Below are 27600 nucleotides of genomic sequence, written 5' to 3'. Positions count from 1 at the left end.
GGGGGTATATTGTTTTGCACATGTCGGTCTGTCGGGCCGTCGGTCTGTCCACCAGATGGTTTCCGGATGATAACTCAAGAACGCTTAGGCATTGGATCATGAAACTTCATAGGTACATTGATCATGACTGTCAGATGACCCCTATTGATTTTCAGGTCACTAAGTCAAAGGTCAAGGTCACAGTGACTCGAAATAGTAAAATGGTTTCCGGATGATAACTCAAGAATGCTTAGGCCTAGGATCATGAAACTTCATAGGTACATTGATCATGACTGGCAGATGACCCCTATTGATTTTCAGGTCACTGGGTCAAAGGTCAAGGTCACAGTGACTCGAAATAGTAAAATGGTTTCCGGATGATAACTCAAGAATGCTTAGGCCTAGGATCATGAAACTTCATAGGTACATTGATCATGACTGGCAGATGACCCCTATTGATTTTCAGGTCACTAGGTCAAAGTCAAGATCACAGTGACTCAAAATAGTAAAATGGTTTCCAGATGATAACTCAAGAATGCTTACACCAAGAATCATGAAACTTCAAAGGTACATTGATCATGACTGGCAGATGACCCCTATTGATTTTCTGGTCACTAGGTCAAAGGTCAAGATCACAGTGACAAAAACATATTCACACGATGGCTGCCACTACAATTGACAGCCCATATGGCGGGCATGCATGTTTTACAAACAGCCCTTGTCTTAAAGTGACTCTTCCCTTTTACTATATTCATGTATCTTAAGTTTTTATCCTGAAGAAGAATATTTTATTTAAATGCTATTGCATCTTGCCAGAACATTTACTGAAATCACACTTGCTTAGATTCTGAATATCATTTTAAAATTGCAAAAATAATGTAATGCTTAAAACACAACAATAAGAAATCAGTCTTTTGTGAAAAAATATTGCAGCTATCAAAATGGGGTGAACAAAAGTAATTTGTTATATAATGGATATATGGTAAAAATGGTATATAATGGATATGAATGCCCAGCATTAAATACCATAGATTTGTATATTGGTAGTGCAGTTGAAAAAGAATGATAAAACAAATTCTTCCATGATGAGCGAAACTAAAACTGTTATACTGGTAGTGCAGTTTAATACTAATGTTAAAACAATCAAAGAAGTTTCAAGTTTCTGTTATCTTTTTCATAGAACATGTGTGTGGTAATTTCACTATGTTGACTATACTTGTGTTGTGTTGTTATATTCCATGATTAGTATTACAACTGTTTCAAACGTGTGAAGTTGTTGCAATTTTTAAAACACTTAAGATTTCCACATCCACTTTGCAAAAAGTTCTTCAATAAATTTCTTAACTGTTATTTTTTTACAGCTCATATTGAAGTTATTTCTTGAATAAACTTCTTTGTTTTGGTTTTGAAGTAACAAATGATTCTTGTTAAACCTCTTTAAGATACAGTAGGTGAACATTCCTTCTCCTCCATTCCGTTAAGGTGTGTCTTGAGAAAGGCACCTTATCCCTTTTCATAACATGTTCCTTTAGTTTTAAAATTCAGCACTTTGTGCGCCAAGTAGTATTGCTTTTTTATTTAAAAGTTCTCTTTCTGTTGCCTGAACTAGTCTTCACAAGATTAATACTGTTATATTATAATTACACAATGATGTCGGTTTTCTGTATCAGATGATTGTGTATTCAGTATAAAAAGGTGCTGTATGCATTATGGCATGAACTCCTGGAACTTCCATCTTTATAAGTTTTCTTATTTTATAATGAATTTATGATCATCACCTGGGCTCATTTTTAACACCTCATTCTTAGAATTAAGACTAAAAAATAGACTAGGAACCAAAACAACTTCCATGTTTCCAGGCTAAAAAATATCTTAGATCATATATAAATTTTTCTTAATGAAGAATTGCGTATAAAGAGGTGTTAAGTTTTGTATCATTATATATATTTATTGCTATTGATAAACTGAATAGTTTTAAGAAAATTATGTATTTCCAGACTTCATTCAGGACCCGTATTAATATTTTATATTATGGGTGATATTGACTGTAACAGTCATTCACTAATGACATGTTACTGTCTTCTGAAGCATTTATCCAATTTTCTACTGTTTCATTAAGTTCCAGCGAGACTGAAAACAACAGGTAATAGAAAACCAGTGAAAACCACTTTCACTTCCAGTTCATAACATGTAAGGCTTTCAAATAAGTCTGAGGATCTTTCCTTAAACTTGGATCAAAATTTAAGATATTGTCTTAAAGTGTTGAAAACATCTTCACAAAATGACAATTATTCTCAAAGATATAAGGAAGATAAATAACAGTAATTCAGATATTGAAAATAAATGTGCTAAAAATGTGTAATATCATCTGTTACAAGCAATTTATATGCAGTATTTAAGCATATTTGCAAATGAAGTGCTTCTGATGGCTGCGTCTGGGCTTGTATTTACATAGCCCAGTAGGGAAAACTAAAAGAAATGTCTTCAGTTCATATAATTCATTGAGTATCTGGCTAAGTTTTGTTTATGTCTTTGTACATACATAAAGAATGTTTGAAACAAGAAAACATGGTTATTGTTTTTCACATGTTTGCATTTTGTAACTAGAAAATATTGGATTTCAAGAAGAATATTTTATCTGAATTTTGGTCAAGAACAACTAAAATTGAGATGACCCCAAGAGCTTTTTGGAATAGTGGCCCAAGCTTTTGAACAATGATGTAATGCAAAATAGGGAGTTTATGTTTTTTTTTGTCAGGGTCTAGGGTTCAGGTTAAGATTCAGATGTGTTTTGCTTCGTCAATTTTTTTATATATTTGAACCAAAAATATGTACATTATTGTAATACTTTTAATGGTATATTTCCCTCATTGTACATAGTTATTTGTCACAGTGTATTGAACGACGTTTACAGTGTTTGAAAATTTTATATGTGGATGTAATACATGTAGTTTGGTTATTTATAGTCTATGTATGAGTTTATTTAATGTTTTATCATTTTTCAAATTATGCAATCAAAATTTTCTTCAGTTTATTTTTTTCCTGCATGTTTTAAAGATAATATTTTGTTCTGCAACTGGTTAGCAGGATTTTGTGCTAGAATGCAATTAATTTTGTATTATTTTTTAGCAGTTTCAACATTGTCATGCTTTTTAGTTGCATATTGGGGAGTGTTCAAAAAGTATTGCATAAAGTTTTTTGATCATTTTGTTTCTTGAAAACCTGGAAGGGGTTGCCTACCTTGTGCACAAAGGTACTGATGCACCTTTTGGGATTTTCAGATATGATTACATACTTGATCTTTCAATCCTGTAATTTTATATGTATTATCCAAGAGAATTGCAGTCTTCTATTATATACATTCTTTTGCCTATTGTTCATGGTCATAAATGATTTTTTTTTGTAAGGTGTTTTAGGAAAAAATATATGGACTGCTGTACCTAACTCAGTTATTTTATACTGATAAAAACAATTATGCAGTTTGAATTTCACCATATAGCATACATTTTTCGTTTCTTATAGAGGTAATGAGATTTAAAAAATACTTATTAGATGTTTAATATCATTCGGGCAAATGTGTTGTACATATAATAAATTTACTAGTAGCATGATAACTAGACGTGATTTATTTTGTCTTCAATGTATGATAACCAGTCTGCAACGTGATTGCTGGATTAGTGTGCCTTATAGCTGATCTACCATAGGATAGCGATTATTAATGAAATATAGATGTTTATAAAGAGTTTTGAAGATGTTTATAGTTTCAATATGCATTGTTGTCTTGAATGGCCTGGGATTTTTTCTCTTAAATGCATTTAATTGACCCTGGAATGTCAGAATTTATGTAAAGTTGTACTTCATTTTAATGGACCTATCTTAAATTCATTAAGAACATATAAACATGCTTATATAAAAGGGGTGAACATTTTTTTTAGCATAAAATTCTTGTAGTTCAGCATGTGTGATTTAAATTAACATTCACATTTGTTTTCATTCAACTAGTTTTAATTCTTGCCTTTATGTTATAGAAATATGTGCTTTTTAGCCATACTTTTGAAATTGCTATTGGATTTATCTTGGTCACCTGTTACTGAGCATATTTTAAATACAAATCCTTTTGTATTTGACATTCCAATTTTGCCTTTTTATACATATATAAATTTATGATTATTCTATTATCAATTTAGAATAACACTCCATGTTAATTAATATTTTTATAATCATGTTTTAAACATATGTAATAGTCTTTATGGGTCATGTTGTTATTTATGGATACAGCAGATATTTAACTTTTATTTTGGACATAAAAATATTATTTAAAATTTCCCGGTCCCTAGCAGTGCATTACTTGATTTTATGTTTCACAAAGTATACTGCATGTCTCAAAAGCCCAATGCTTCCTGCAAGCAACATGTGTATACAGACACATATTAAGAACTTGTATAACAACAATATGTGGAAACCTACAGTGGACGTATTGCAATTAATTGTACATAATGTGCTATTTTTTACAGTAGGCATTCATATCCTGATACAATTTCAAGAATACCTTTTTATTACGACATGTTGTGTGCTTTTAAATGTTTTGTTCTTTAAATGACGAGAAAGTGAATGAAGCACAGTTCGAATTGAATAAATCTAAAAAAATAATCTATAGACAACTCTTATTTATATTGAGGATTGATATAGGATTGGCACAGTTACTCCCCTTTGACTGCTATGTTTTTCATGATCGTTCATTTTACTTGTTTGTATCCTTTACGTGTTAGTTATTGCAATACACACATGTATTATTTTAATGCCCCCTTACAAAGAAGGCGGCATATCACAGTTGCACTGAACGTCTGCCTGCCAGTGTAAACTTTCCTTTCTCAACCATAACTTTACCATATATTGATGGATTTGAAATAAATTTGCACTAATGTCCACCATAATGAGACATGTCACATGGAGCACCGATTTCCTGACCTCAAAGGTCAATGTCACACTTAGTGGTCAAATTTACCCATAAAATAACTGGAAAATTCCTGTATCAGCCATATACGTAGGCATTTAGAAGTAACTTTTCATACACTCAAAACATCGTTAGATGACAATTTGAATATAACGTTTTCTCCCTATTTAGCTCAATGTCAAACTTAAAAGTTCAAAGATTTTTCAAATAGAATTACCACAAATAGCAACAATAAGAAGACGGCATTTTGTGGTCAACAGTCGTCTCCCTTTAAGGTCAAGGTCAAACATGGAGGTCAAAAGACAGGTTTGATCATTAAACAGATTGAAAATTCCTGTCTCAGTCACGAGGTTTCCATATACATGTATTGTGGGGACTGTGAAAATGACCTGGCACAACTGCAATTCATCATGTGACGAGGAGTAGCGTGTTACACTGGTATCCCTACGTCTAAGGCTAGTATATACAAATATCTTAAAAATTCAGGTTTTACATCTTTCATTGTCGCCAACTACAAAGTCACAGATTCACAAATTACTCGCGGTTCTTTAGCCTGCTTAATAATAATATTTATTCCAAACTTAACATTGTATTCTAAATAGCCGACCTAGAAACGCACCGTCTTAATTAAACACAACATTACAAGATCGTTTGCTATGCTTTAAATATTTTTTCTGTCGGTTAGAGGTGTGTTAAGAGTAAATATGTTAACAATAGTAAAGCTATGCGAACTTTAACAAATGTTACAGAGAAGCAATGTCTTTAATCTCATTAAAAGTCGGACCATACTCCGATGAAAGTTATCTTAGAAATCTGCAAAGCCCTCGGTTTCACCGATTGCGAAGTCTAGAGGGTTCTCGTTCACCTGCAAAGTGTCAACCAGGGTCTTCAATCTTAAATCTCCATGTATAAATCTAAATGAATTCCATGCATAAATACAATTAATTAAGTATATGCATATTTCGCGTATTGTCATTTTTATGCCCCCCTTCGAAGAAGAGGGTGTATATTGTTTTGCACATGTCGGTCGGTCCGTCCTCCAGATGGTTTCCGGATGATAACTCAAGAACGCTTAGGCCTAGGATCATGAAACTTCATAGGTACATTGATCATGATTGGCAGATGACCCCTAATGATTTTCAGGTCACTAGGTCAAAGGTCAAGGTCACGGTGACTAGAACCAGAAAAATGGTTTCCAGATGATAACTCAAGAAAGCTTACGCCTAGGATCATGACACTTCAAAGGTACATTGATCATGACTCGCAGATGACCCCTATTGATTTTCAGGTCAAAGGTCAAGGTCATGGTGACTCGAAATAGTAAAATAGTTTCCGGATGATAACTCAAGAACGCTTACGCCTAGGATGATGAAACTTCATAGGTACATTGATCATGACTTGCAGATGACCCCTATTGATTTTCAGGTCACTAGGTCAAAGGTCAAGGTCACAGTGTCTTGACACAGTAACATGGTTTCCGGATGATAACTCAAGAAAGCATACGCCTAGGATCATGAAACTTCAAAGGTACATTGATCATGACTCGCAGATGACTCCTATTGATTTTCAGGTCACTAGGTCAAAGGTCAAGGTCACAGTGACAAAAAACGTATTCACACAATGGCTGCCACTACAACTGACAGCCCATATTTTAGTTATATGTATGTCTGTATTTATAATTATATATATTCGGGTCGTTATAAAGCCAGCGTTCCTATAATAGACGCCCTGCTCTGGTCTTCCGTATGTTATTGTATAATTATTATTTTTGAAACTTAAATTTTGTCCGGGACATATATTAACGAAAATTAGTGGGTTCAACTACAAACTTAGTATGCTGGTAGATTTATTCATGCTGTAATGGTGTCTAGGCCCTATTTGGACTAAAATGTGACGTATCAAGGTGAGACCTGGAAGATTGTATTTCTGGGACGCCAGCATTAAATAACGATTCCATTAATAATCATCTGTCAATGATGCTGAGGCAATTGCGCCAGTCCTTTCTTTAATTGTACGGTGGTGTGCGAGATGTAAAGTCAATTTGCTATGTCGTTAGGAAATAAAAATGGTGTCTATGTTTAGTTTTCTATACATCTCCATTTGTCTATGGAACACCTCGTCAAAACGTATCTATTTTTTTTCCGACAAAAGCAGCCTCACTCTTTGAGCAAACGGTGCACACATATACTGGTTGACGATATAAGTCGATATAATATTCAAGTTATCATCCAGTGGCTTGAAAGTCCGTGTTAAAGAATCATCCGTAAGCCGTCTTACAGAAATGAGATGATGCATGTTTCCGAAGCATTTTTCACTCTAAAGTTTTAGTAATTGTATCTATTGAATAATATTATATCCTTGATGTGATTTTCCATGCTCAATTTCGTTTCCGGCGTTGGACAGGTTTGAGGAAATTGATTCTGAACTTAATATACGCGTGTATGGATAACGTGTTTTACGGTTTTAATAATTCTTTTCTGTAACTTCACTGATTTTGCTGGTGAAAAACTTGAATTTAACAGGTGATATAATTGAAACTTCATTATTTTATACATGTCACTAAAAAACGACTTATAAAATCGATAAAAAATGCTTTACGCGAGAAGAGAGACAGATAAATTCCTGTTGTATTGTGATAAAATTGACAAAAGCGGCTACGTATAATGTTTGAATCGCACGTCGCTTTATTTGTTTATGTGCAATCTTTTCCGCACGTGCGAGTGTCAGAAAAAATTGCTTGTAAGGATATAAGAAATCCGGACATTTGCTTCCAATTTTCAGGAATCTAGTCAATAAATGGAAATAATTAAAATGTAAAAATAATATCATGAGACAAAGTACTGTCCGCTATTCTAATATTTAATGCAGATTAGCAATAACCTATCACTTTAAGACAATACTTAGAATACGACCTTGAAAGTAAAATCATTATTGAAGTTGGGGTTAACGCCTAAGAACGGTCATTGCAAAGTATAAAATGTATGGGAATTCATTATCAATGTTTATGGCAGCTCGAGATTTTAGAAGAATGTATGTCGGAATACTGTTAAGTTTCTTTATGTAGCAAATGTATTTAAAAAGCAGAAGTATGTTAAGCTACACTTGTTATGACCAATGGCAACAAGTCGATTACGAAAACGCACAGTAAAGTTTCCTATATATGCAACAGTCAGTCTTACTTTCGAAAACAAACGCGAATGTGAACATCGAATTTCGGAATCTTCTCCTATCAATGAATTAGCAGGTTAATCAGACCGATCTACACCTCGAAAATAAACGTGAATGGAAAATAACACAGACCAAGTGCCAGATTCCGAATCGAATGCTAGTATAATGTCCTTGTGAATTCTCAATTTAAATTAATATTCCAATCTTATAATAAACATGAATAACATGTAAGCCTCACTAATTGACACGATTTCATATAACTGTTACATTCTATGGGTCAATTGAAGACCTTAATTATGCAGTTTGGAAAATGGTAAAAAGGGGAATAACTGTGTCATAATTAAAAACAGTTAAACAGTGATTGGAACCCCTGGTGCTGACGATAATATTTCCCAAACCTACAACCTTGTATAATCTTGAAAAAAGGTTCGTATTATTACAAAATGTTACTACAAACATAAATTGGAGAAATGAGTATAACGAATTAATAATACGAAACAGAATTAAACAAATGATTGCAACTGATTTTGAAATGGATGGCAATAGTGCATTCTCATGTCCAAGTGAAGAGCATGGACTGATTCGAAGTCAATACTCTTAAATATAATATTCAAACTATAATGTAAACTTGATTTTTAAGACCTACATTAAGAGTTTTCCAATCCAGGTGGCTTAGTAATTAACATTTTCAAAAATCAGAATAAAACATAACATTGAACGTTTCGATACCTTATTATGTAGAAAACATTTTAATGTTATACTTCGAACACGGACGGCATATTGATAAAAAAACGCTCACGGTAATACTTGCATTCTCAGTTTATTTTTTAGGGTACGTTTAGCGCACCTTTGCAAGTAACTGAAAACTGCTCGATAAGCATGATGGGTAGGTGAAGAAAAGTATATGGCTATAAAAACTGCGGCGAAAAATAACGATCTCACGAGGATTTAGCGTACAACGCTTCATAAGACTATTATTGACAAAGCAAATTAGTCTGCAGAAATGACTAACAGTTTTCTTTTCATGATCAAGAAATTTACATTTGCAATGTAGGTTTCTGTCCTCAGTATATACAGTACAATGTTTGTTCGGCCTGCGTCCGTAATCCACCTGGAAGCCGTGTCTTGAAAAGACGTTCGGTCCAACATCAAACTTAGTGCAGAACGTCAACGTGCTAGCGTGTCTATAAACTTCGTATACTTATGTATTACTTATTTTTTATGTTGAGTAACATTTTCCACTACGCTTGAATAACTCATGTCCATTTTGTAAATATTGCGGCCTATGTACCGATATTTCAGATACGCGCGCGATTTCCTCGAATTGATAAGGAAATAATAAAACAAGTAGATGCTCACAGAAGTGCCAAAATCGGCGACCGAAATGGACTTTTACGATAGGAAAAATATATGAATATAATAATAATAATATAATAATAATATATAAATACAATAAAAGACATTATGTTTTCATACACACAACGCATTGTAAGACAAAAGTTGTGTGATTGTCTGATGTCAAATATATATATATATATATATATAAGTAGTTATCGCAAAAGAATTGCTTTCATAAACGATACATTTATTGAGTGTATTAAAATTTTTTATTAATAATTATACTTAGTTATAAGGTAAGGCATGAGAAATAACTGTTTGGCGGAAAATTGTTATTTATTGACAACTGGCAGTTGAGTACGGAGTCTATTGCGGATCGAATTTGCTAACAACGGAATTTTGACATGCTTGAATCGATTGTTGCTAGGATTTGTTCGATTTTCCTTTAGACGAGTCATTCAACAGACATTTTAACATCACTTTGTTCTCCAAATATTGAACATGTATCAAACTAACTTGGCAATTGTAACATATACTTAGTGAAAGTGTTGATTCAAAACATGGATAAAATATTGATGAGCATTGTATAATGTACGTGAGTGTACAATCAGTTTGATTGTGCCAACCACTCAGTATTCTATGCTTTTATCGATTGTTTTATTATTTTACAAATGTTTCTATTATTTTTATTACATGTAATCGTCATTATGTTTAAATAGTATTTCCTCATTTTTGCTTTGATGAAACAAAAGTAATTATGTTTAAATAGTAATGATGTTTAACATTGTTTCGGATTTGGAAAAGCCATTTGTATAGTATCTTCAATTTTAATAGATTGCTGTGGCATTTACTGACGTTTTTGAGTGAGTTAAATTTTCGTATGATTATATGGTAATGTCCACAATAAATATTAAATATGTTTTAACTGGAAGAAAATATATATATGATATTTGTTGTATTTGGTGGAATATCAATTTTAATTCACCAGTGATCATAGAAAATAACATTTTAACGAGTCGCGCAACCACGGTGAAAATGTATTTTTTATATGATCACGAGTAAATTAAAACTGATATTCCAATGAATCCAACACATTTTCTTTTTATTTCATGCTTACAAATGATTACTTTTGTACTTTCGCCCCGCAATGTCATTACATGTATGTTCCAGGGAAGCTAATCCCCATATTGTTATAAACATTCATTACGGAAAAGTCACCCTTGGTAGAATTGGGTGTCAAACTGGGGAAACAAACATATTCCAAAATAGATCCGGTTAAAACAATGAAAATAATCGATAATTTTCATTATATATTTTCACTGTTTTTAACAGTAAATTATCAGTTTTAATACACTGACATTTCTCTCTAAACTACCGGAAAGCATGAAATAAAATTAATAATTAAATGCATGTTACTGTACATATTCACTGAATGCTTTCCTTAATGTTAATGTACACATGCCGCTTTGTAATGTCTCTGTTTCTACTACAGGTATTAAATTGAAACGCCTGATATGTGTTTTCGGTCAGTGTATGAGGTTATAGACCATGTTCCTAAAATCTTACATGCAATAAAACTGAATTATGTCCCTTTGTACCCGGAAATTCAGTGGTGCGGCAGTTTAAATTACATCGCTAGTTTATACATTTATAACACTAAAGATTCTCGAAACGTGCTTAGAACATTTGTTCTAAAGGTGACTCAGCTGTTGGTTATTATCAATGCATAAACACGACTGAGGAGCTTTGGGCAAATGAAATTATTTGGTTTAAATTCAAAATTCTTGAAGTTTAGGCGCAGTTGCAAAACCATCGTGAAACTCACTCAAGACATATGTAAAAAAAGTACACTTGGTCGGAAAATCAACGCCAGCAGAGGATGGACAGTTTTCATCTAAGTGTTCGTAAATAACTCAAGCGCCTTTGTTAATTGTTTACATTTATAATATTCTTGAAAAACTTGAGCTTCTTTAGAATTTGAGCCTCTGAAAAAAAAAGATTTAAACAAATAATGATTTTAATTACCTTCCAAGGCGAGGATTGTATTTTAATTAATGGGCGTTTGTTTGTTTGTTGTGTACTTTTGTGTCTTGTATTATACAATGGATTTGTAATTCAGTGTTTCGCAATTGGATCATTGGCATAAAAGCATGACCGCATTGTGTAATTAAGTTTCTGGTGCAGCTGTAGTTTTGTGTATAGTTATTGGATGGCTTAAGTGAAATTATTTGAGCTCTCTAGTAGTCACAATGTTGTCAAATCTTAACGAAACACGCTCAAAATATTTCTTCGCATGAAAAGTATGGCTTCAGGTGGGTGTGTTGAATTAGTTTGTTCGTTTGGATAAGGTACAACCTTTGACAAATCTGATGTTTTCCTTTTTTTGAAGATGATTAAAAGGAGAACAGTGAAAGCTATGATTAAGTTATATTAATGTTTTATTTGTTATTAATGTTGATAATGATGAGAAATCCAATATTACTTCAGAACCGTTTCGCTTTAATCATATTTTACTATTTATCCTAGAAAATTTACATGTTGCGAACCGAATGCTTAGGTGTAACCGAATTACCGTTTCTACGAGCTAGGTTGCTTTTTTGGCAAGGCAGCAAACTTACCGGCTACCCAGTCGGCTGTTCACTAGAAATGGTTGTTATTCCCATCACTAGTTGCACCAGATCGGACAATATAATATTTAGATATGCAGGTCTGTGTTCGGTCTGCAATAAATCAATGTCTGTTATAACACAATACGTAAAAATATAATTTTTAACGAATTGTATTGAAATTGTCTGATCGTATTGTGCGCTTCTTGGCATATCTGTCATAAATATTACCTTTACTTTCTAAATTTCAGAGTTCTAAACTTGCTCGCAAAGACTAAAAAATAGGTTATCATGTAAGTGAGCATTATACAGCATTTTCAAAATTGAAACTACATCGTAACATTTTAATCGGTCAATTAATAAACAACTTGCCACACATTTTCTTCCTAAAATTATAAGGTAAAAAGTGCAAGGCATGAGTCACAAACTCAATATATTAGGCATTCTCAAATTTCTATGATAAAAATCAGCGCGTTATAGCTCTGTAGAGTGTAAATTTATCGTTAATAATACAGTTTTAAGTAAAATTGCCCATCGTATTGGGACACTGTCTGTGCCCTGCGATCAACTCAAAATTGACCTTATTTTAAAATTGTTACATGTAAATGGATATGTGCCGGCACAAACACGAATATGCGTGATGGACGGACAGATGGACGCTCGGTGTAATTATTAAATAAGCAGAGAGTTCTATTTAAAGCAAATCTCACCACCGAGCACATGCTGCTTATGTTAGTTAAACACAAAAGGACATAACACATATGCATTGCGTAGTGTTCGTATACAAGGTGTATGTGAGGTTCAAGTTTCATATTTATTAATTTGGTATGAAATTCGGAAATATGTGCATATATTGGAAAAATATCGTTGTTTTGTGTGCATTATACATTCCTCACTTATATTTGAGTTAAAGTTCCTTTCATATCTCACAATGCTGACACATTCCTACTCTGTTTTTGAAATGAGAGCATTCTCAACTTCATACTTAGTGCTGATTTTGAATTTGCATGAATATAAAATTGTTAAGAATTGTCTTCCAGTTTATTGTGTAACATATTTTTTATGATATGGTATGTCTTAACATTGGAGGTTGATTCTTGTTCGTGAAGTACGTTTTGATTTTAAACCGATTTAAGATCCAGACATATTTTCCATGCAAAAGTTGTTCCAGGTGTTATCATTTTTTATTCATGTGCGTGTTGTATTTTATAAATGATCAATGCAATTGATCATCGACTTAGACTAGCGGGTATAAACTCTTTTTTCCCTACAGTTCCATTTATCCTTTGTTGATTTGAAGAACGTCTTGTTTTTCGTCATTGAATATTCATTATTTCGATTTATAGACATTGTGGCTGAACATCGCAAAGCACACTGCTAGCATGTCATTATTGAACCTTCATTATAATCAGACAGAGCAGTTTATTGAATCATATTTTTTTCTTACACATTGAGAGTAAATGTTGTTTTATGCTTTTATCATGTGTTTCAAATGACTATATTTATATATAACTAATTGCCGTAATGTTATATGCATAATGTCGTTAAGTCAATGATATCAACCGTGTTGAAAATAAAACCGGTAGGATCGTTTAGTCCACATAAATGCAGCAATGCTGTCGTTAAAAAAAATGAGGCTGACGTCTTGAGAACTTTAATGAAGGTTAAACAATATTTATATGCATAAGGCAACTGATGCATCCAGAAAGTATAATTCCTGAAGACCCTATAGTCAGATCTTTTGATCTTACTGTGCTTTACCAACATGAGAACATAAAATTGGAAAGTGTGTACAAATTGCAAATATGTATTTCAGGAACTCTTAGTAAAAACGGGTTGTAATCATCCGATTCTGTGGTATAAGTCGCAGACAAACGTGAGTCATCGGACTAGTATGAACGAACGCTTTTTCGGAAAACTGTATTACCGCCATCAAAACTTTCAGTAGGTTTTACAGAACTGCGAGACCTTTCGAGATAGTGCCGTTAATGATGAATGAAATATACCTTTTAAAAAGATAAAAAGTGTCTTCAATTTAACAATTAATGCAAAAGCATGTGAATCATGGCGCGAGAAATATAGTAAAAAGAAAATGTGCGCTGTTTTATAATCAGATCGATGTTGTGTGTGTTACAAACCAGACGCTGTGGAGACAACTGTGAGGACTAGTGGATACCTTGTAAGGTGTGACGCCCCTTTTTGGAAACATTCTTCGAACTTGGAGTCTTCTTGAGTCGAAATTAATATATGCCTTATTCTGTCAATGATTCTATTTAAATGCGCACTTTAAAGGGATCTTTTCACGCTTTGGTAAATTGACAAAATTGAAAAAAGTTGTTTCAGATTCGCACATTTTCGTTTTAGTTATGGTATTTGTGAGGAAACAGTAATACTGAACATTTACCATGGTCTAATATAGCCATTATATGCATCTTTTGACGATTTTAAAACCTAAAAATTATAAAGCGTTGCAACGCGAAACGATTGAATAATTTGGAGAGTTCTGTTTTTGTCGTTAAAATTTGTGAAACTACGAAGATTGCTTATATAAGGTATAAAATACGTCAAGAATGTGTACTCGGCGGAATAGCTCAGTAGGCTAAAGCGTTTTTACTTCAGGACTCTGGCAGGACTTCAGGGGTCACTGGTTCGAAACCTGCTCCGGGCAATGTTCTTTTCCTTTTTTTAATTTTATTCTTGATTTTTTACTGGAGCTTTTACGATCCAATGTTTACATTTATCAATATAAAGCATTTAATGAATAAGTTAAAAAATGCCAAAATCTGTGAAAAGGCCCCTTTAAGTATGACTTATTCATTAAGCACTTTCATTTTCAATAAAAAACCGGCGGATGACAAAAGAACTCGAAACTATTTTCATAAATGCTGATCTAATAAATTATAAGCGTGTATTCATATGGGCCATTCCTAATAATAATAATAAAGTTCACATAGTTAATTACTGTTCATTGTTTAAATTGACAAAAAAACAACGATTGCTCTTTAAGGGCTTCGATGAACTATACATCAGTTATGGCTCAGTAACTGTACTCTCAACAGTCACATCCATGGCAGCTAATGTTCGTCACATAGAAGGTTCATGGCATTGAAGCAACTACGCATAGACACATCATGGCAACACAGTGACTACGCATAGAAAAAGTAATGTTTAATGAAAGTTGTATTGTTCATTATGTTTTAAGAAAAAGGATACTGTCGTTATACTTGCCAGATAATCGCAAAGCATTTACGTACAATTACACATGTAGACATTTTAGTTTTTTTTTATTTATACCTACATTTCAAAACATATGTATCGGGTGTAAAGTAGGTGAATAAGGTATTTGAATTCTTTCTCCAGGTACAATTCAGCTTCACACTCGTTTATGTAATCTAAACAAGCATCAATATTGTCTTTGTTCGATCGCCGCTGTTACCGTTGTATCCGCTTGTCGACGAACTTATAAGTTTGTAAATTCAACTTAATCAAATTAAACTTTATTGTCAGAATTTCCAGATAAAAGTCATGATTTTAGGCAATATAAAAGCCCATTGAACTTACGACAACATGCATGTTTGATAAATACATATACGAATACCTTTACCTTTTTGTTGTTTTCTTTACTGGCATCATGTCTGCTGCACAAAAGTACAAACAAACTAGTAAGTTTCTTGACATTACCAAAATGTATGGAACGGTATTTAGGTAAAAATTACATCCTTCTTAATGACTGTGTCATGATTCTTGATGGTACTTTCAATTTGTATGTAGACACCTTTTCATGCTTGATGACACATCTTTTCTGATGACCAATGTCTATTTACATTCTGCTTAATGGTATCATTCATGTGTACATATGCAACATTCTTGTTCGTAAATTGCATGCTTGGTATGTGTATGTTGGTTTGTGCAGGACGACTTGGGCAATAAGCGCAGTGCATAATTGAATCAAACATTGATGCGTTGAATAAATTAACGCGATGGCAAGATGTCAGTTTCATCCAAGCATAAAGCAACATACAATAATGCAAGATACAATGATGTTAATTGACAGTCGTTCCGAAATGCTACGGACGACTACGGAAATTTACGGCGTACAACGGAAAGTTTATGTTATAGCAGAAGTTGCGCCCCTTTGTGTGATATTTGCTACTGAAACGAAATTAACCGCGTGTTTGTAGACGTAACTTTTTTTAAATGACTAACCATAATTTTGTGTACAGTCATTTACCTTCAATAACCAAAGAAACTGTATGGATCGATTTCAATATATGCTACTAATACATGTATGCCGAGGTTCAGATAAGACGCATAAAGTCGTAAAAACAAATTAAATTTAGTACAAAAGTAGACTTAAATTCTGTGCGTACGGTTACACATTGAACAAATAAAATAAGGTTTCAAAATTTGTGATAATGCGTTAAACTCATTATCAATGCATATAATGAAAACATTTCATCAATGAGTTCTCACTCGTCTAGGTCCTCATAAAAACTATGAAATCAACAGCACTTTAACGTTATTATGAATTACAGACCATCTTTAAAGCAGTCGAAAAGCCAAACGTTTTCCATTATCTGGTCCTTTTTTTCTCAAAAATTCTGCTGCAACCCGGCAATTTTCATGAGCTCTTCTTACACTATAAACCTTAATGCTGATGTGCCAAAAATTAAACTAACCGGTAAAAAGGAATTAATAATACACTTTAAAGCTGCATTTTAAATAGAGTGTAAACCAAGATTTTGCTGAAAAAGTTATCCGGAACTCTGCATGTATGTTGAGAGGTAATCCATTACATAATTTCAAATTTACTAGAGTACACTTATATTGCACCACATAAAATGCTATAAAACTATAATATTGAAGTACACATATAAACTTTATTATAGATGGGTAGGTATTTCGCGTCAATCTCTTTCACATATTTAAGAGCTGTTGGTAATTTGGAAGTCATGCTATGCTTCTCAAAGTACATATAGATGCATGACTTAATTTAGATTAAGCAAAATAAAACACTTGGTATTTGCCAAGATTCATAAGAGTCAAATATATACCAGAAGTAAGAGCGTAATCGTGCTCAGCGAGACTTGCTCATATAGAATTGATCCTCTTATTGCTTTCTTTCGAAATAACTTCATGTCTCCGAACTGATATGCAATACGCCCGGTGTTTTTTATATGCGGATTAATGCTCCGTTTTAGATCCATAATTAATGAACGTCTCAATATTTTCAAAAATTAACACCTATTAATGTTCGCCGACATTTTTTCATACCGAGTTGATATAAAAATTATTATAATAGAGCTGAACAAAAAAATACATTAAGCCCTGTTTTTTCGGCACACACGCTGGACATGCACCTTAAAAAAAACGCTATACCAATTCCAGTACTTGTGCACTTAATTGATTGTAAACAATGACAGTTGAAATCCGTGCGTGGGAATTTTTCTTGAAACCACGACCGACGTCAACGTTCATGAAGCCTTTCATTCATAAATTTATATGCGTCGGGTGTCAAAACTTGCATCACCATCACAAAAGCTCTGTATGTCCTTAATACAATACATGTATAACGTATTTAGTTAAAAGGAGATTAAAAAACAAAGGAACTAATACATCTTATTCAGTATAGTAGTCAAAATGGTTCGGATGTTTTCGCTTTTTTCCGAAAAGTAATTTATTCAACATACGGAAAATAAACGTTCGCCACCTGCTGTCATTATTTAGTAACTTGCATTCTGCTTAGTTGCATTCTGCTTACTGCCTGTTGCTAAGTGCCGTTGTTAATGACGCTTAGTGGCAAAACCGATTATGACTGGCTTCAGGAATAATGAACACACAAACATTGGATAGTCACCAAGCATGTTGCAAAAATCATCAAATATAACCGAAAAGACAACAAGCATGTTGGAATTGTCATGAAGCATATTAGAATAAACATCAGGCATAATGTAATTATTCACCATGAATGATGTAATGTTGCAACAATCATCAAGTTTAAACGAATAGACAACCAGCATGTTGGAATTGTCATGAAGCATATTAGAATAAACATCAGTCATAATGTAAATATTCACCACGAATGATGTAATTTTTACCTAAATACCGTTCCATAAAAATGATACAGTGTGTAATTAAAACTCATTTTGAAATGGAACACAATGCCTTTCTGATGAACACAGTATCGTCCGCCCATTATTTGGAACGTACGCCCCCAAAATCGTGTCCGTGTTTTAAAGTCATGTCATTTATCAGGTCATAAAAATTAATTGTCACAAATGATAATTGTGTGGAAATTTAGTGTCGCGCGAAAGACCGGGTTCTTAAGCGAAAACGTTAATTTCCCATTTAAGTGGTCAAAAGTAAAAATGGCCATATGGCAGGTAACTTGACCAAGACTTCCCCATTTAGTCGACCATTTTGAAGTACGTTTTAATAAAATATATAACACCTGTGTCTTAGATTAATGGACAATGTTACCCTAAGCGTCATATGTCAAATATTCCCATAATACATCTCGTCTTGACTGAAACTTCATTATGTATTAGTTACTTGTGGGAATACACAACTCTTCAAGATTGACTCCTTAAATCACAACAAACAAAATATAAAAAAAAAACGCACAAAGGAAGAACACAAACATGTATACATTTGAAAAGTATTAATTTGGTGGTCAATACTATTTTCTTATCTTAAATGGTCATTACTACGGTCATTATTTTTTCCTACTGTCATAAAACTATCAACACTATCTTTTGTTTTCCGTTCGGCATATACAATTAAAGCATTCATTATAAGAATATAGGAATCCTTTCAGCTTATTCCATCATGCGACATTATTTCTTTTGCGAAACATAAACTAGAATTTCTTACAATCAAAGGAACGTTTGAAGTCTACTTAAGCTCGTTACAGTTCTTGAGCATCACAGACATGTTAAAATGAGACCATGGCGTTTTTGGCATTTATACAATTATCATAGATATTAACACGCGATACTGTTGTCAACAAAGAATGTATACTTTTGAGAATCAATATTGTAAATGTAAGCAAAACATAAAAGAAATATTTAACACCAAAAGACTGGTAGAAAGAATACAGAAAACAAACACAAATACATAAACAATAGAAATCCCATAAAAATCCGAATGTTTTTTGTAATAAGAACTTGACTATTTACTCATTAAAAAAAGGGCAATAGATGCAACAACAACAACAACACAGATTAAAATGGGAGCACCACATTGAAAAGGTCAATCCTAAGCATTCGGGGTTTAAAAAAGTTTGTCGATATAATAAACCTCTCACTTAGCCCATAATTTATCACAAAACACATATGAGTGAATTAAGCGCCATGCATGACGACTTATATAAAAATTATATAAACGAATCGTCCCTCAATTGTACAACATTTGAGCTCCTTAATAGCTCAATATTCCTCAGAGCAACATGATGGCAATTCTCTGCTGAATAACTGAACATATTACAGACTGTGTGTACCAATTTCATTTCGAATATATATGTTGACTAATTACACTATAAAATGCATTTGCATTTTAGCTACAGAGATATGACCTTTGATCTCAGGTAAAAACGGTAATGCATAATCTCCACAAGGCTTTTAATAGAATATCAAGAATATAGAAAGAACCTTCATTTCTTTATGAGAAATCGCAAAGTCCAGATTTAGGTTATATGTACTTTTCAAGATATTTCACATTTTGCGGACATACACACAAATAAACGAATGAATGAAAGTTTAAGTTTTAAAAATGTGTTTCATTTTTAGCTCACCACATCCGGAGTTATTGTGGTTTATGTCCGAGTCGTGTGTCGTGTGTTGTTCGGGTAAAATTGTAGCTCGTTGCCACTATAGTGGCCACAAGTTTTATTCAATCTTGATGAAACTTAATCAGAATGTTTACCCTGACATTATGTTGGCCGTGGTTAAATCTTGGTGACGTTAATTCACAAACTAAGTCACCAGCTTAAATCGCAGATAACTCTTATAGCAACTATGGAAGCCATATTTTCGACTCAAAGTGGGGTCAAACACTATAATGCCAGGTCAAGTCTTCAACAATTTGTGAATCTTGAACATCAAGGCCCGCGTGTGTGTTCGTAACAGCGACATTACATTGACCTCTCGTACAAAACGGGATCGTATGTAATTCTATTACCGGTTAGATAAAATATATAAAACGGTTTCTGTTAGTATTGTGTTTCCTTCGCGCAAGTACTTGCGTTAGTTGCAACATGATTTTGAGCGTATTACATATCGGCATTACGTAAATTAGAGTGAATATTATCGATCAAAATGTTATATTCCACTGCAATTGACTTAAAAATCTCCAAACACTTGAGGCATGTAATATACCTTATGAACATCATTCATTCAAAACACATGAACTATTTCGTAAGCAAATAGACAAGACCCATGCCACGTGCTACATTTGTTTTGGATAGCATAGATACCAAGATTGTATGGTCATATTTCATACTAGATTTGTATCTCACTTACACATAACAGTTACATAATTGTGTCAGTTATTATTTGAGCGTGTAGCTGCCATATAGCAATATGCATTCCGTACAATACTAAGTATCAATTAAACTCGCTACGCATTTATTCGTACAAAAATTCATTTGCCTTCGGTAATTTATGTATTAACAACACTACAATATGCCATGGTATCAAATTTATTTACGAGTATGTGTTATTAATAACCGCGTCACGTTTTTTATTTCGACAGGAACAAGGCAGAGCCAGCCGGGACAAAATATCATGTATACCCCGTATAGGTCGATAGATATTATTTGGTGACTATAGCTGTGTGTATAAATTTAAAGATTTTAGAAATCACCTTGACTTATTTTTGTTCTCAAAAGATTTATATTCTTTTAAATATCGTATGAATGTAGATAAAACACGAAATATAAAGAAAGCTGTAAGCATGCACCCAAACGTTTTATCACCTAAATGAACTGACGAGCAAATACTGTCGGAATGTCGGCGGAAGTCTGGAAAAGCGATGTCTCTTATGCTGTACGAATCCACTTCAAGTGCAGTCCAACCGGTTCAAGAATAAGGTCAACGTTTGGTGGAACGTTTAAATTTAATAAGAATACCGTTAATACATTTAAAATCCACTTCAAAAGTAAAAGAAATGCCTAATGCTTGAAAGCTTTAAAACATATTGCTTTTAAAAGAGAATACAAATGCTTATATCCTTCATACAATTTCAGACGTTCCGGCTATGCAAGAAGCTAATTTACTATGTTTAAGTTGCTTTAAAAGTGTTGCTCTTCCAATCGGTCTGATTGAAAGAGGAGCGTACTATAAATATGTAGTTGAAAAGATCATAACGACCGGGCCATGGTAGGTGGCGGGAAGTGAGGGGACTGTATGGGCATCAGTGTTGACTGTAGTAGGAGGTCAGATTTGAAAGGTGAAGTTACCATACTTCCTGGTGTTAACCTTAACCTCTTCGTTGAGTCTGGATCAGACTTTGTAAATGCAGGCAATAATCGAAATCATGCAAAGAACGGGCACTGTTGCCATATGACATTGACCAGTAAAAAGCTGCGTATTTATACAAAACTGGTTCGTTATTCAAATCAAATCGAAATGTATAGAACGATGTCCACATACCGTGAGATTATTAAATCAAAGTACTGACAGTACTGGTGTGACGATGCTTTTGAAGAGGATGGATATAAAAGCATCAATATAAGTTTATCTACATTACCATAATTGTGTATGTGGGAAAGAAAATTTTGGCTACGAAAAAAAATGGGTTCGAAAATTTTGGGTACAAAAATTATGCCCAAAAAAATGGGTATGAACAAAAAAGTGGTTACGAAAAAAAATTGGGTACGGAAAAAAAATTGGGTACGAAACAAAACTTGGGTACGAAAAAGAATTTGGGTACGAAAAACAAATTGGGAACGAATAAAAATAGTTTAGGGGGTACAGGTAAGTAGTACCCTTGGGGAACTTGACCCATTCAGCGAAACTGGGAGGCGGGTTACATTCTCGATCAAATATAACAAGAAATATCTTTTAAAAAGATTTTCAACGTGTATTTTCTTTACCACTTATCTTAAAAAAACGTTATGTTACAGTAAAATGTTTGTGGGTTATAAGATTACGTTATGTAGCAGATATATTCAAAACTTGACATGCTCTTTAATTACGCGATGCTCTTTAATTTCACATGTATATCATATGAAACTTTATATTTCGTTGTTTCCTTTGCTAAGTAAATGATGTAATGTTTACGGACGTGATTTCACATTCCCATGTGCATGAACATATAATTTTTTCTTATGACTATTGCTTTTTTTCTAATTCAATAAGCTTAGGCATGTTTGTTCGTTAAGTACGGCAATAATTTCATGATGATTCCCGAAAGTAGGTATGAGCACATAGTCGAATACGACTTGAATTCGTGAGTTCGCCCATGAACACATGGTAAGGTTAACTAAATCTCCGCGATATCACCTAATATGTGTTTAAAACAGAAAACAATATACAACAAACGAATGAATTATCAAACATAGTGTGTGCACTGATGTGGCTCTTTAATTTATGTTTGAAAAGTTTATTAGATATGCAAAATGCGAGTGCTCGCATAAGAGCGAGTTTCATATATGTGACACGGCTAGTATGCTGTTTATATATCATACTCGCTTTAACGTGTACAAATGTCAGGTTCGAAATAATTCATTTTCTTTACACACATGATCGCGTTAAACGTTAATTATACACGTTTTCATGCGCAATTTATGTACATGTACAGAATCACGACAAATATCAAATACAATACAGAAAATGCATAGTTGTTTCATTGATCTATAAACATATAATGAATTGAATATAACTGATTTAAAATTAACGTTTTCAAACTATTATTAAATCTTTTTCACAGAATATGCTGTCCTATTTATAGCTGAGCGTCTTTCACCTTTATCAATGATAATCAGCGAGGTATGCCGATTAGAAAAATCGAGCTATCTCAATCGGACTGGCTTGGTCTTTTACATAGGTCGCCATTGTGAAGAATTGTTTCATGGTATGATAACTTAGACGAGCTCCTTCGCAGCATCGTAAAAAATGTAGTCAGAATTATATAAAAAACACTTTTCACGTCGTTTGATATTCAATCACTTCGGATGATGCGGAATGCAACCCAATGTCTGTGAACTTTACCATATCATGTGTATCAAACCAAAGAGGAGAATGAACATTGAATTTGCAGAAATGTACCAAAAATTGAATATTTCAAACAAGTTCATTGTCAAATAAATTGTGATTTACCCAAACGTTTAATTTTTGTTTTGTATAGACAAACCGTTTGATTTAATTTATTTACTTGTGTATATAAACAGAGCCGAAGCCTTTCCACAGATTGTGTAGTGTTACATTTTCCCACACATACAGCATTTCAGAATCGACTCACATGTAGCGTGTGGAACAAGCACATAGTACTGTTGGTGTTAGTATAAGAACAAACACAATATCAAGGCGAAATCGGACTATGGGAATATCCCAAGTAGGTATTTGCCGACCAATGCATGCATAGATCAATAAAGTTGCGTTTATTTTTAGATCACCGAATACTTAACAGAATTGATTTGTTATTGTTTACTTTTTGACCATATAATAATTAACATTTTATATATAAGAAACGTGAGGTTGAATGTTCACCTGTGTGCATCCCACAGTTGCTCTTCCTGCATTTCACATAGCAGCTCACAGTCGACAAGTGCAGCCACATGCAGCAAAGTTTCAATACTACGACTCTGGGTATACATATTGTGAATAAATTGGTTAATGATGAAGTAACATTTGTATCAAATATCTACTACATTAATATCTTAAAGGATATGAACATACACACAACCCCATAAATAGCACGTTCATGATTCCATGATTTGCACATGGAAATGTATTTTTAAAACTTTACAATTCCGAAGAACGAGATAGAAGCAAATCAAGTGTGGTGTGTTTGTTTTCAAAATATCGGTTTGTCAACGTTAATTTTGTTTTAAATAAGTAATAAAACAATATGCAATTATTCATTTTTATTCTTATTTGCATATTCTCACCAGAAAAACATTAACACGTGAAATAATAAAACAATAGTTTAACTATATTAAGTACATAATATAATTATCATAATAACATATAATTACGTAAAAATTATAATGTCGATCACAGTTAATGCACGCGCTTGAATACTTTACATCCCCTAATTGATCATTATATGTACAGTAATACATTTATTTGAAACAAACGTGAAATTCGATCAGCATATTTGATGTGTAAGAAAATAAAATATTTAGCAAAAGTATGACTCAAAAAAGCAGACGTCAGAAAGCCATCTCACCTTTGTTCTACTTCTACATATACAAAAGCATGATTTGTCAACTTAGTTTTTTATTGACAGGTGTCAACTGGTCTTTTTTAACAATCTGGTAACATATTACGACAGTGAAAATGACGTTTAATTTCAGATCAAAATATATAGGGCTCCGTTGAACAGACCACACGCCTCCAAACGATAGTTGCTTTTAGTAAATGTTTCAACGTTGACAATTAAAAAAGGCTGACGGTTTTTATTTGTGTGTAAGAATTTACATAATGCACTATAGATACGTATAAATGTAATAGATATAACTCGAGGTGTATTTTTAGTTACACTGTTAGTAACTGATGGTCTCGTATGGTATTAAAGTACTGAGGTTGTATATCCCATACACCATCAGTTACTTACTGTGTAACGATTATATCGCAACCGACTACTCGATTATTCGGGTGTATGGAAATTACTCGGGATGTATGGAAAATACACCATGGGCGAGTGACCGCTCTAAGCCAATCGGATTAGGTAATTTGTGTAGGAAGTGAGATGTATGTTATGTTTTGTCACAACTATAACTGCACTTCGTTTGTACAAATGAACGTATCAATGGCATCGGTCTAAATCCAACTATAAAATAGCAAAACATTCCACAAAAAGTTTAATCTCAGAAAGCACCTGCCTGCATTAACACCTCAACACATGTCAATCTATTGTTATATTAAAACGGGTGCAAGCTTTTGGTTCGTTGCTTTCAAAAAAGAGCACGTGGTTGTGTTTGTGTTGTTTGTTTCATTGCAAATAATGCGTAAACAACAGCTGGGAAAGAGTTTAAAATCGTCGTGGCCCATCCCGGATACGTCTATATAACTGCATACTTTAAAGTTGTGTTCGAGCTTGCCAGTTTATATAAAATGATGGTTACAGACGCTTCAGCGAAAATGATGTTAATATCGTTTAGCAACCTCGAGTTTCTTAACACGTTACGATGCCTAGTTATGAGTTCATAAATTTGGAAAACACTTTAAGGTTGGAATATGAAATGTTTCGTAAATATAAAGAATTCATAGCTTTACAATTAAACAAGTCCCTTGGATAAGGTCTACAAAAGTATATAATAGAACGTTAGTAAAACCAACTTATACGTTACGTTAACGCATATACATGTACCGTGCATATAACAGCTTCGGTTTTAATTCGAAAGGTTAATGACCCGTCACAATGTAATCCATTGTGTCCATGTATTAGCAAGAAATGTGCGTCAGGGATGAAATCCGAGCCTAATCATAGAATACCAGTATTAGATGCAATTAAAAGACTCGCGGCAACCTTTGGGGCTGTTACTACACACACCTGGATGGCGACTTAAAATGACTTAAAAATAAGTCGTCAAGTTACACATTAGGCTTCTTAAGAACCGTAACGTGCTAGTGAAAACACGTTGTTCACGATTATGAATTAAATTATTTCAAATTCGAAAGTTTAAAGAACATCAAGAATTGTAATAATGTAGAATTTATAATCCACTCAAAACATTCACAGTACCAGTATCTGGCTATCGTTTGATTGTTTCAATGGAAGGCGTCAAAGATGGAAACTTCGGCGTAGCAGAACGAACGTTGTTATTGACAGTGACATTCAGTGAGGCATTTGGGCGATGTGTGTGGGCGTGGTTTAGATCAGTCAAATGCTCAACAACCGATGAATTGTCTCTACGGTTAAAATTAGGACCGTTTCTTGACAACCTTACAAAACGATTTGTCATAGATTTCCGCGATAATAAATGTTTTCCTATGCCTCCTGTGAGCTCGTCTTGAATTGAATCATGCGATTCTTCCTGTAATTCCTTGCTTTTTTGTACATAAGCGATCCTTCGGTGAATGCCGGATTGTTTTCTGAATTGAACTTTATTGGAGCTAGTCCCTGTTATCATATGCGTCGGAGACTGTAAGTGGTCCCTGTTTGGTACGCTCCCCCTCCTACTTACAGGAATAGGAGAAGAGCCGATATTTTCTCTATGGGGCCTATATAACCTACTTCGAGGTGAGGTCACTGTTTTATTTTCACCGCTATCAATGGTGATTGTGTGTGGTAATGTTTTTTCTACTTTAACATTTGGGCGCTGGACTTTTCCTGGAAAAGTTGACGCTCGTGGTCGAAATGGTTCATCGCTTTCATTGACAGCGTTCGTTGCCGAGCTCTTCCCAGGTTTATGCTGAAGACTAGTATCTAGGTGAACATCGGTCTCGTTAATTTCAACAGTCTCACTGGCTGCAAGAGCAGGCTTGAGGGAATTTGAAGTCGCGGAATTTAGACCATTCGTCATATTCTTGTTTGCAACCTTTGGCAACACGGTTTGATTCAGTTCCGCATCGACAGGCTGATTATCAACAACCTCGTCATTTTTCGGCTTCTTGATGGGCGATTGAACTCTGGGAATCTTGAATATGTCGTTGGTTCCCTTTGTCTGCATAATATCTGAGAAAGCGTCATCAGCTGCATCTGGAAACAAATAACTCATGCGTCAAGGCTCTATTGTAGTTGTTTTAAACGTCGTTTGCTTCGTAAAAATAATTTATACAGAGAGATCTAGCATACCCTTTATTATAACAATATAGGTTCAATAGCTAATCATTGACTCCTTAATTACATTTGACAAGCTCGAAAAAAGGAAACATTGTTTCTAACGTTTTATGCGAGCATTAATTTAATAAAAACATACCAAAAACAATCTGATAATTGTAATTAACTAAACACTACAAAAAGTAAACGAATACAGAGTATGAAACATCAACAAAATGTACATTATAGTTTTTATTCGTTGGACATGCATAAATCAATCGAAACGACTGTTATATGTGTAAACAGTGTTTATGTATGAAAAAGAGAAAGTGTGTGTTTGCAAAAAGATTCAAATTGGATGTTTTTTATGTATCGCAGTAGTTCATTGTAAACAAAAATATTGTTTGCAAATAATGAACTGAACATGATTAAAAACCACGGACCCAACATGCTTGAAAACATGTGTGTGACTCTTGGTGTTTGCAATGAGAATAACGAAGAGCTGAAGGAATAGAAAGTTATCCATCACAAGCCCATGTATGTGCATTCAATGAAATCGCCATTTATATTTCTCGGAATGGAACACGGCAGTTGTTTATAGAGGCAACTGTATACATATAATTATTCAGA

The 27600-nt window shown here is 33.6% G+C and overlaps 1 protein-coding gene across 1 annotated transcript in view; it reads right to left on the bottom strand.

The window, feature by feature from the left end:
- Window positions 1-5738: 5738 nt before the first annotated feature.
- LOC127852636 (hormonally up-regulated neu tumor-associated kinase homolog A-like) overlaps window positions 5739-27600 on the bottom strand; it is a 37892-nt gene continuing 16030 nt past the window's right edge. The window contains exons 9-10 of the mRNA XM_052386590.1: window positions 26396-26910; window positions 5739-5798 (exon numbers count right to left, since the gene is read on the bottom strand). Of these exons, the coding sequence (XP_052242550.1) occupies window positions 5739-5798; window positions 26396-26910 (575 nt within the window). The remainder of the gene's footprint in view (window positions 5799-26395; window positions 26911-27600) is intronic.

The sequence above is a fragment of the Dreissena polymorpha genome, chromosome 12 (genome assembly GCF_020536995.1).
Source record: "Dreissena polymorpha isolate Duluth1 chromosome 12, UMN_Dpol_1.0, whole genome shotgun sequence".
NCBI lineage: Eukaryota > Metazoa > Mollusca > Bivalvia > Myida > Dreissenidae > Dreissena > Dreissena polymorpha.
Note: the sequence above shows the minus strand (reverse complement) of the source record. Positions and strands in the feature narration are given on the sequence as shown.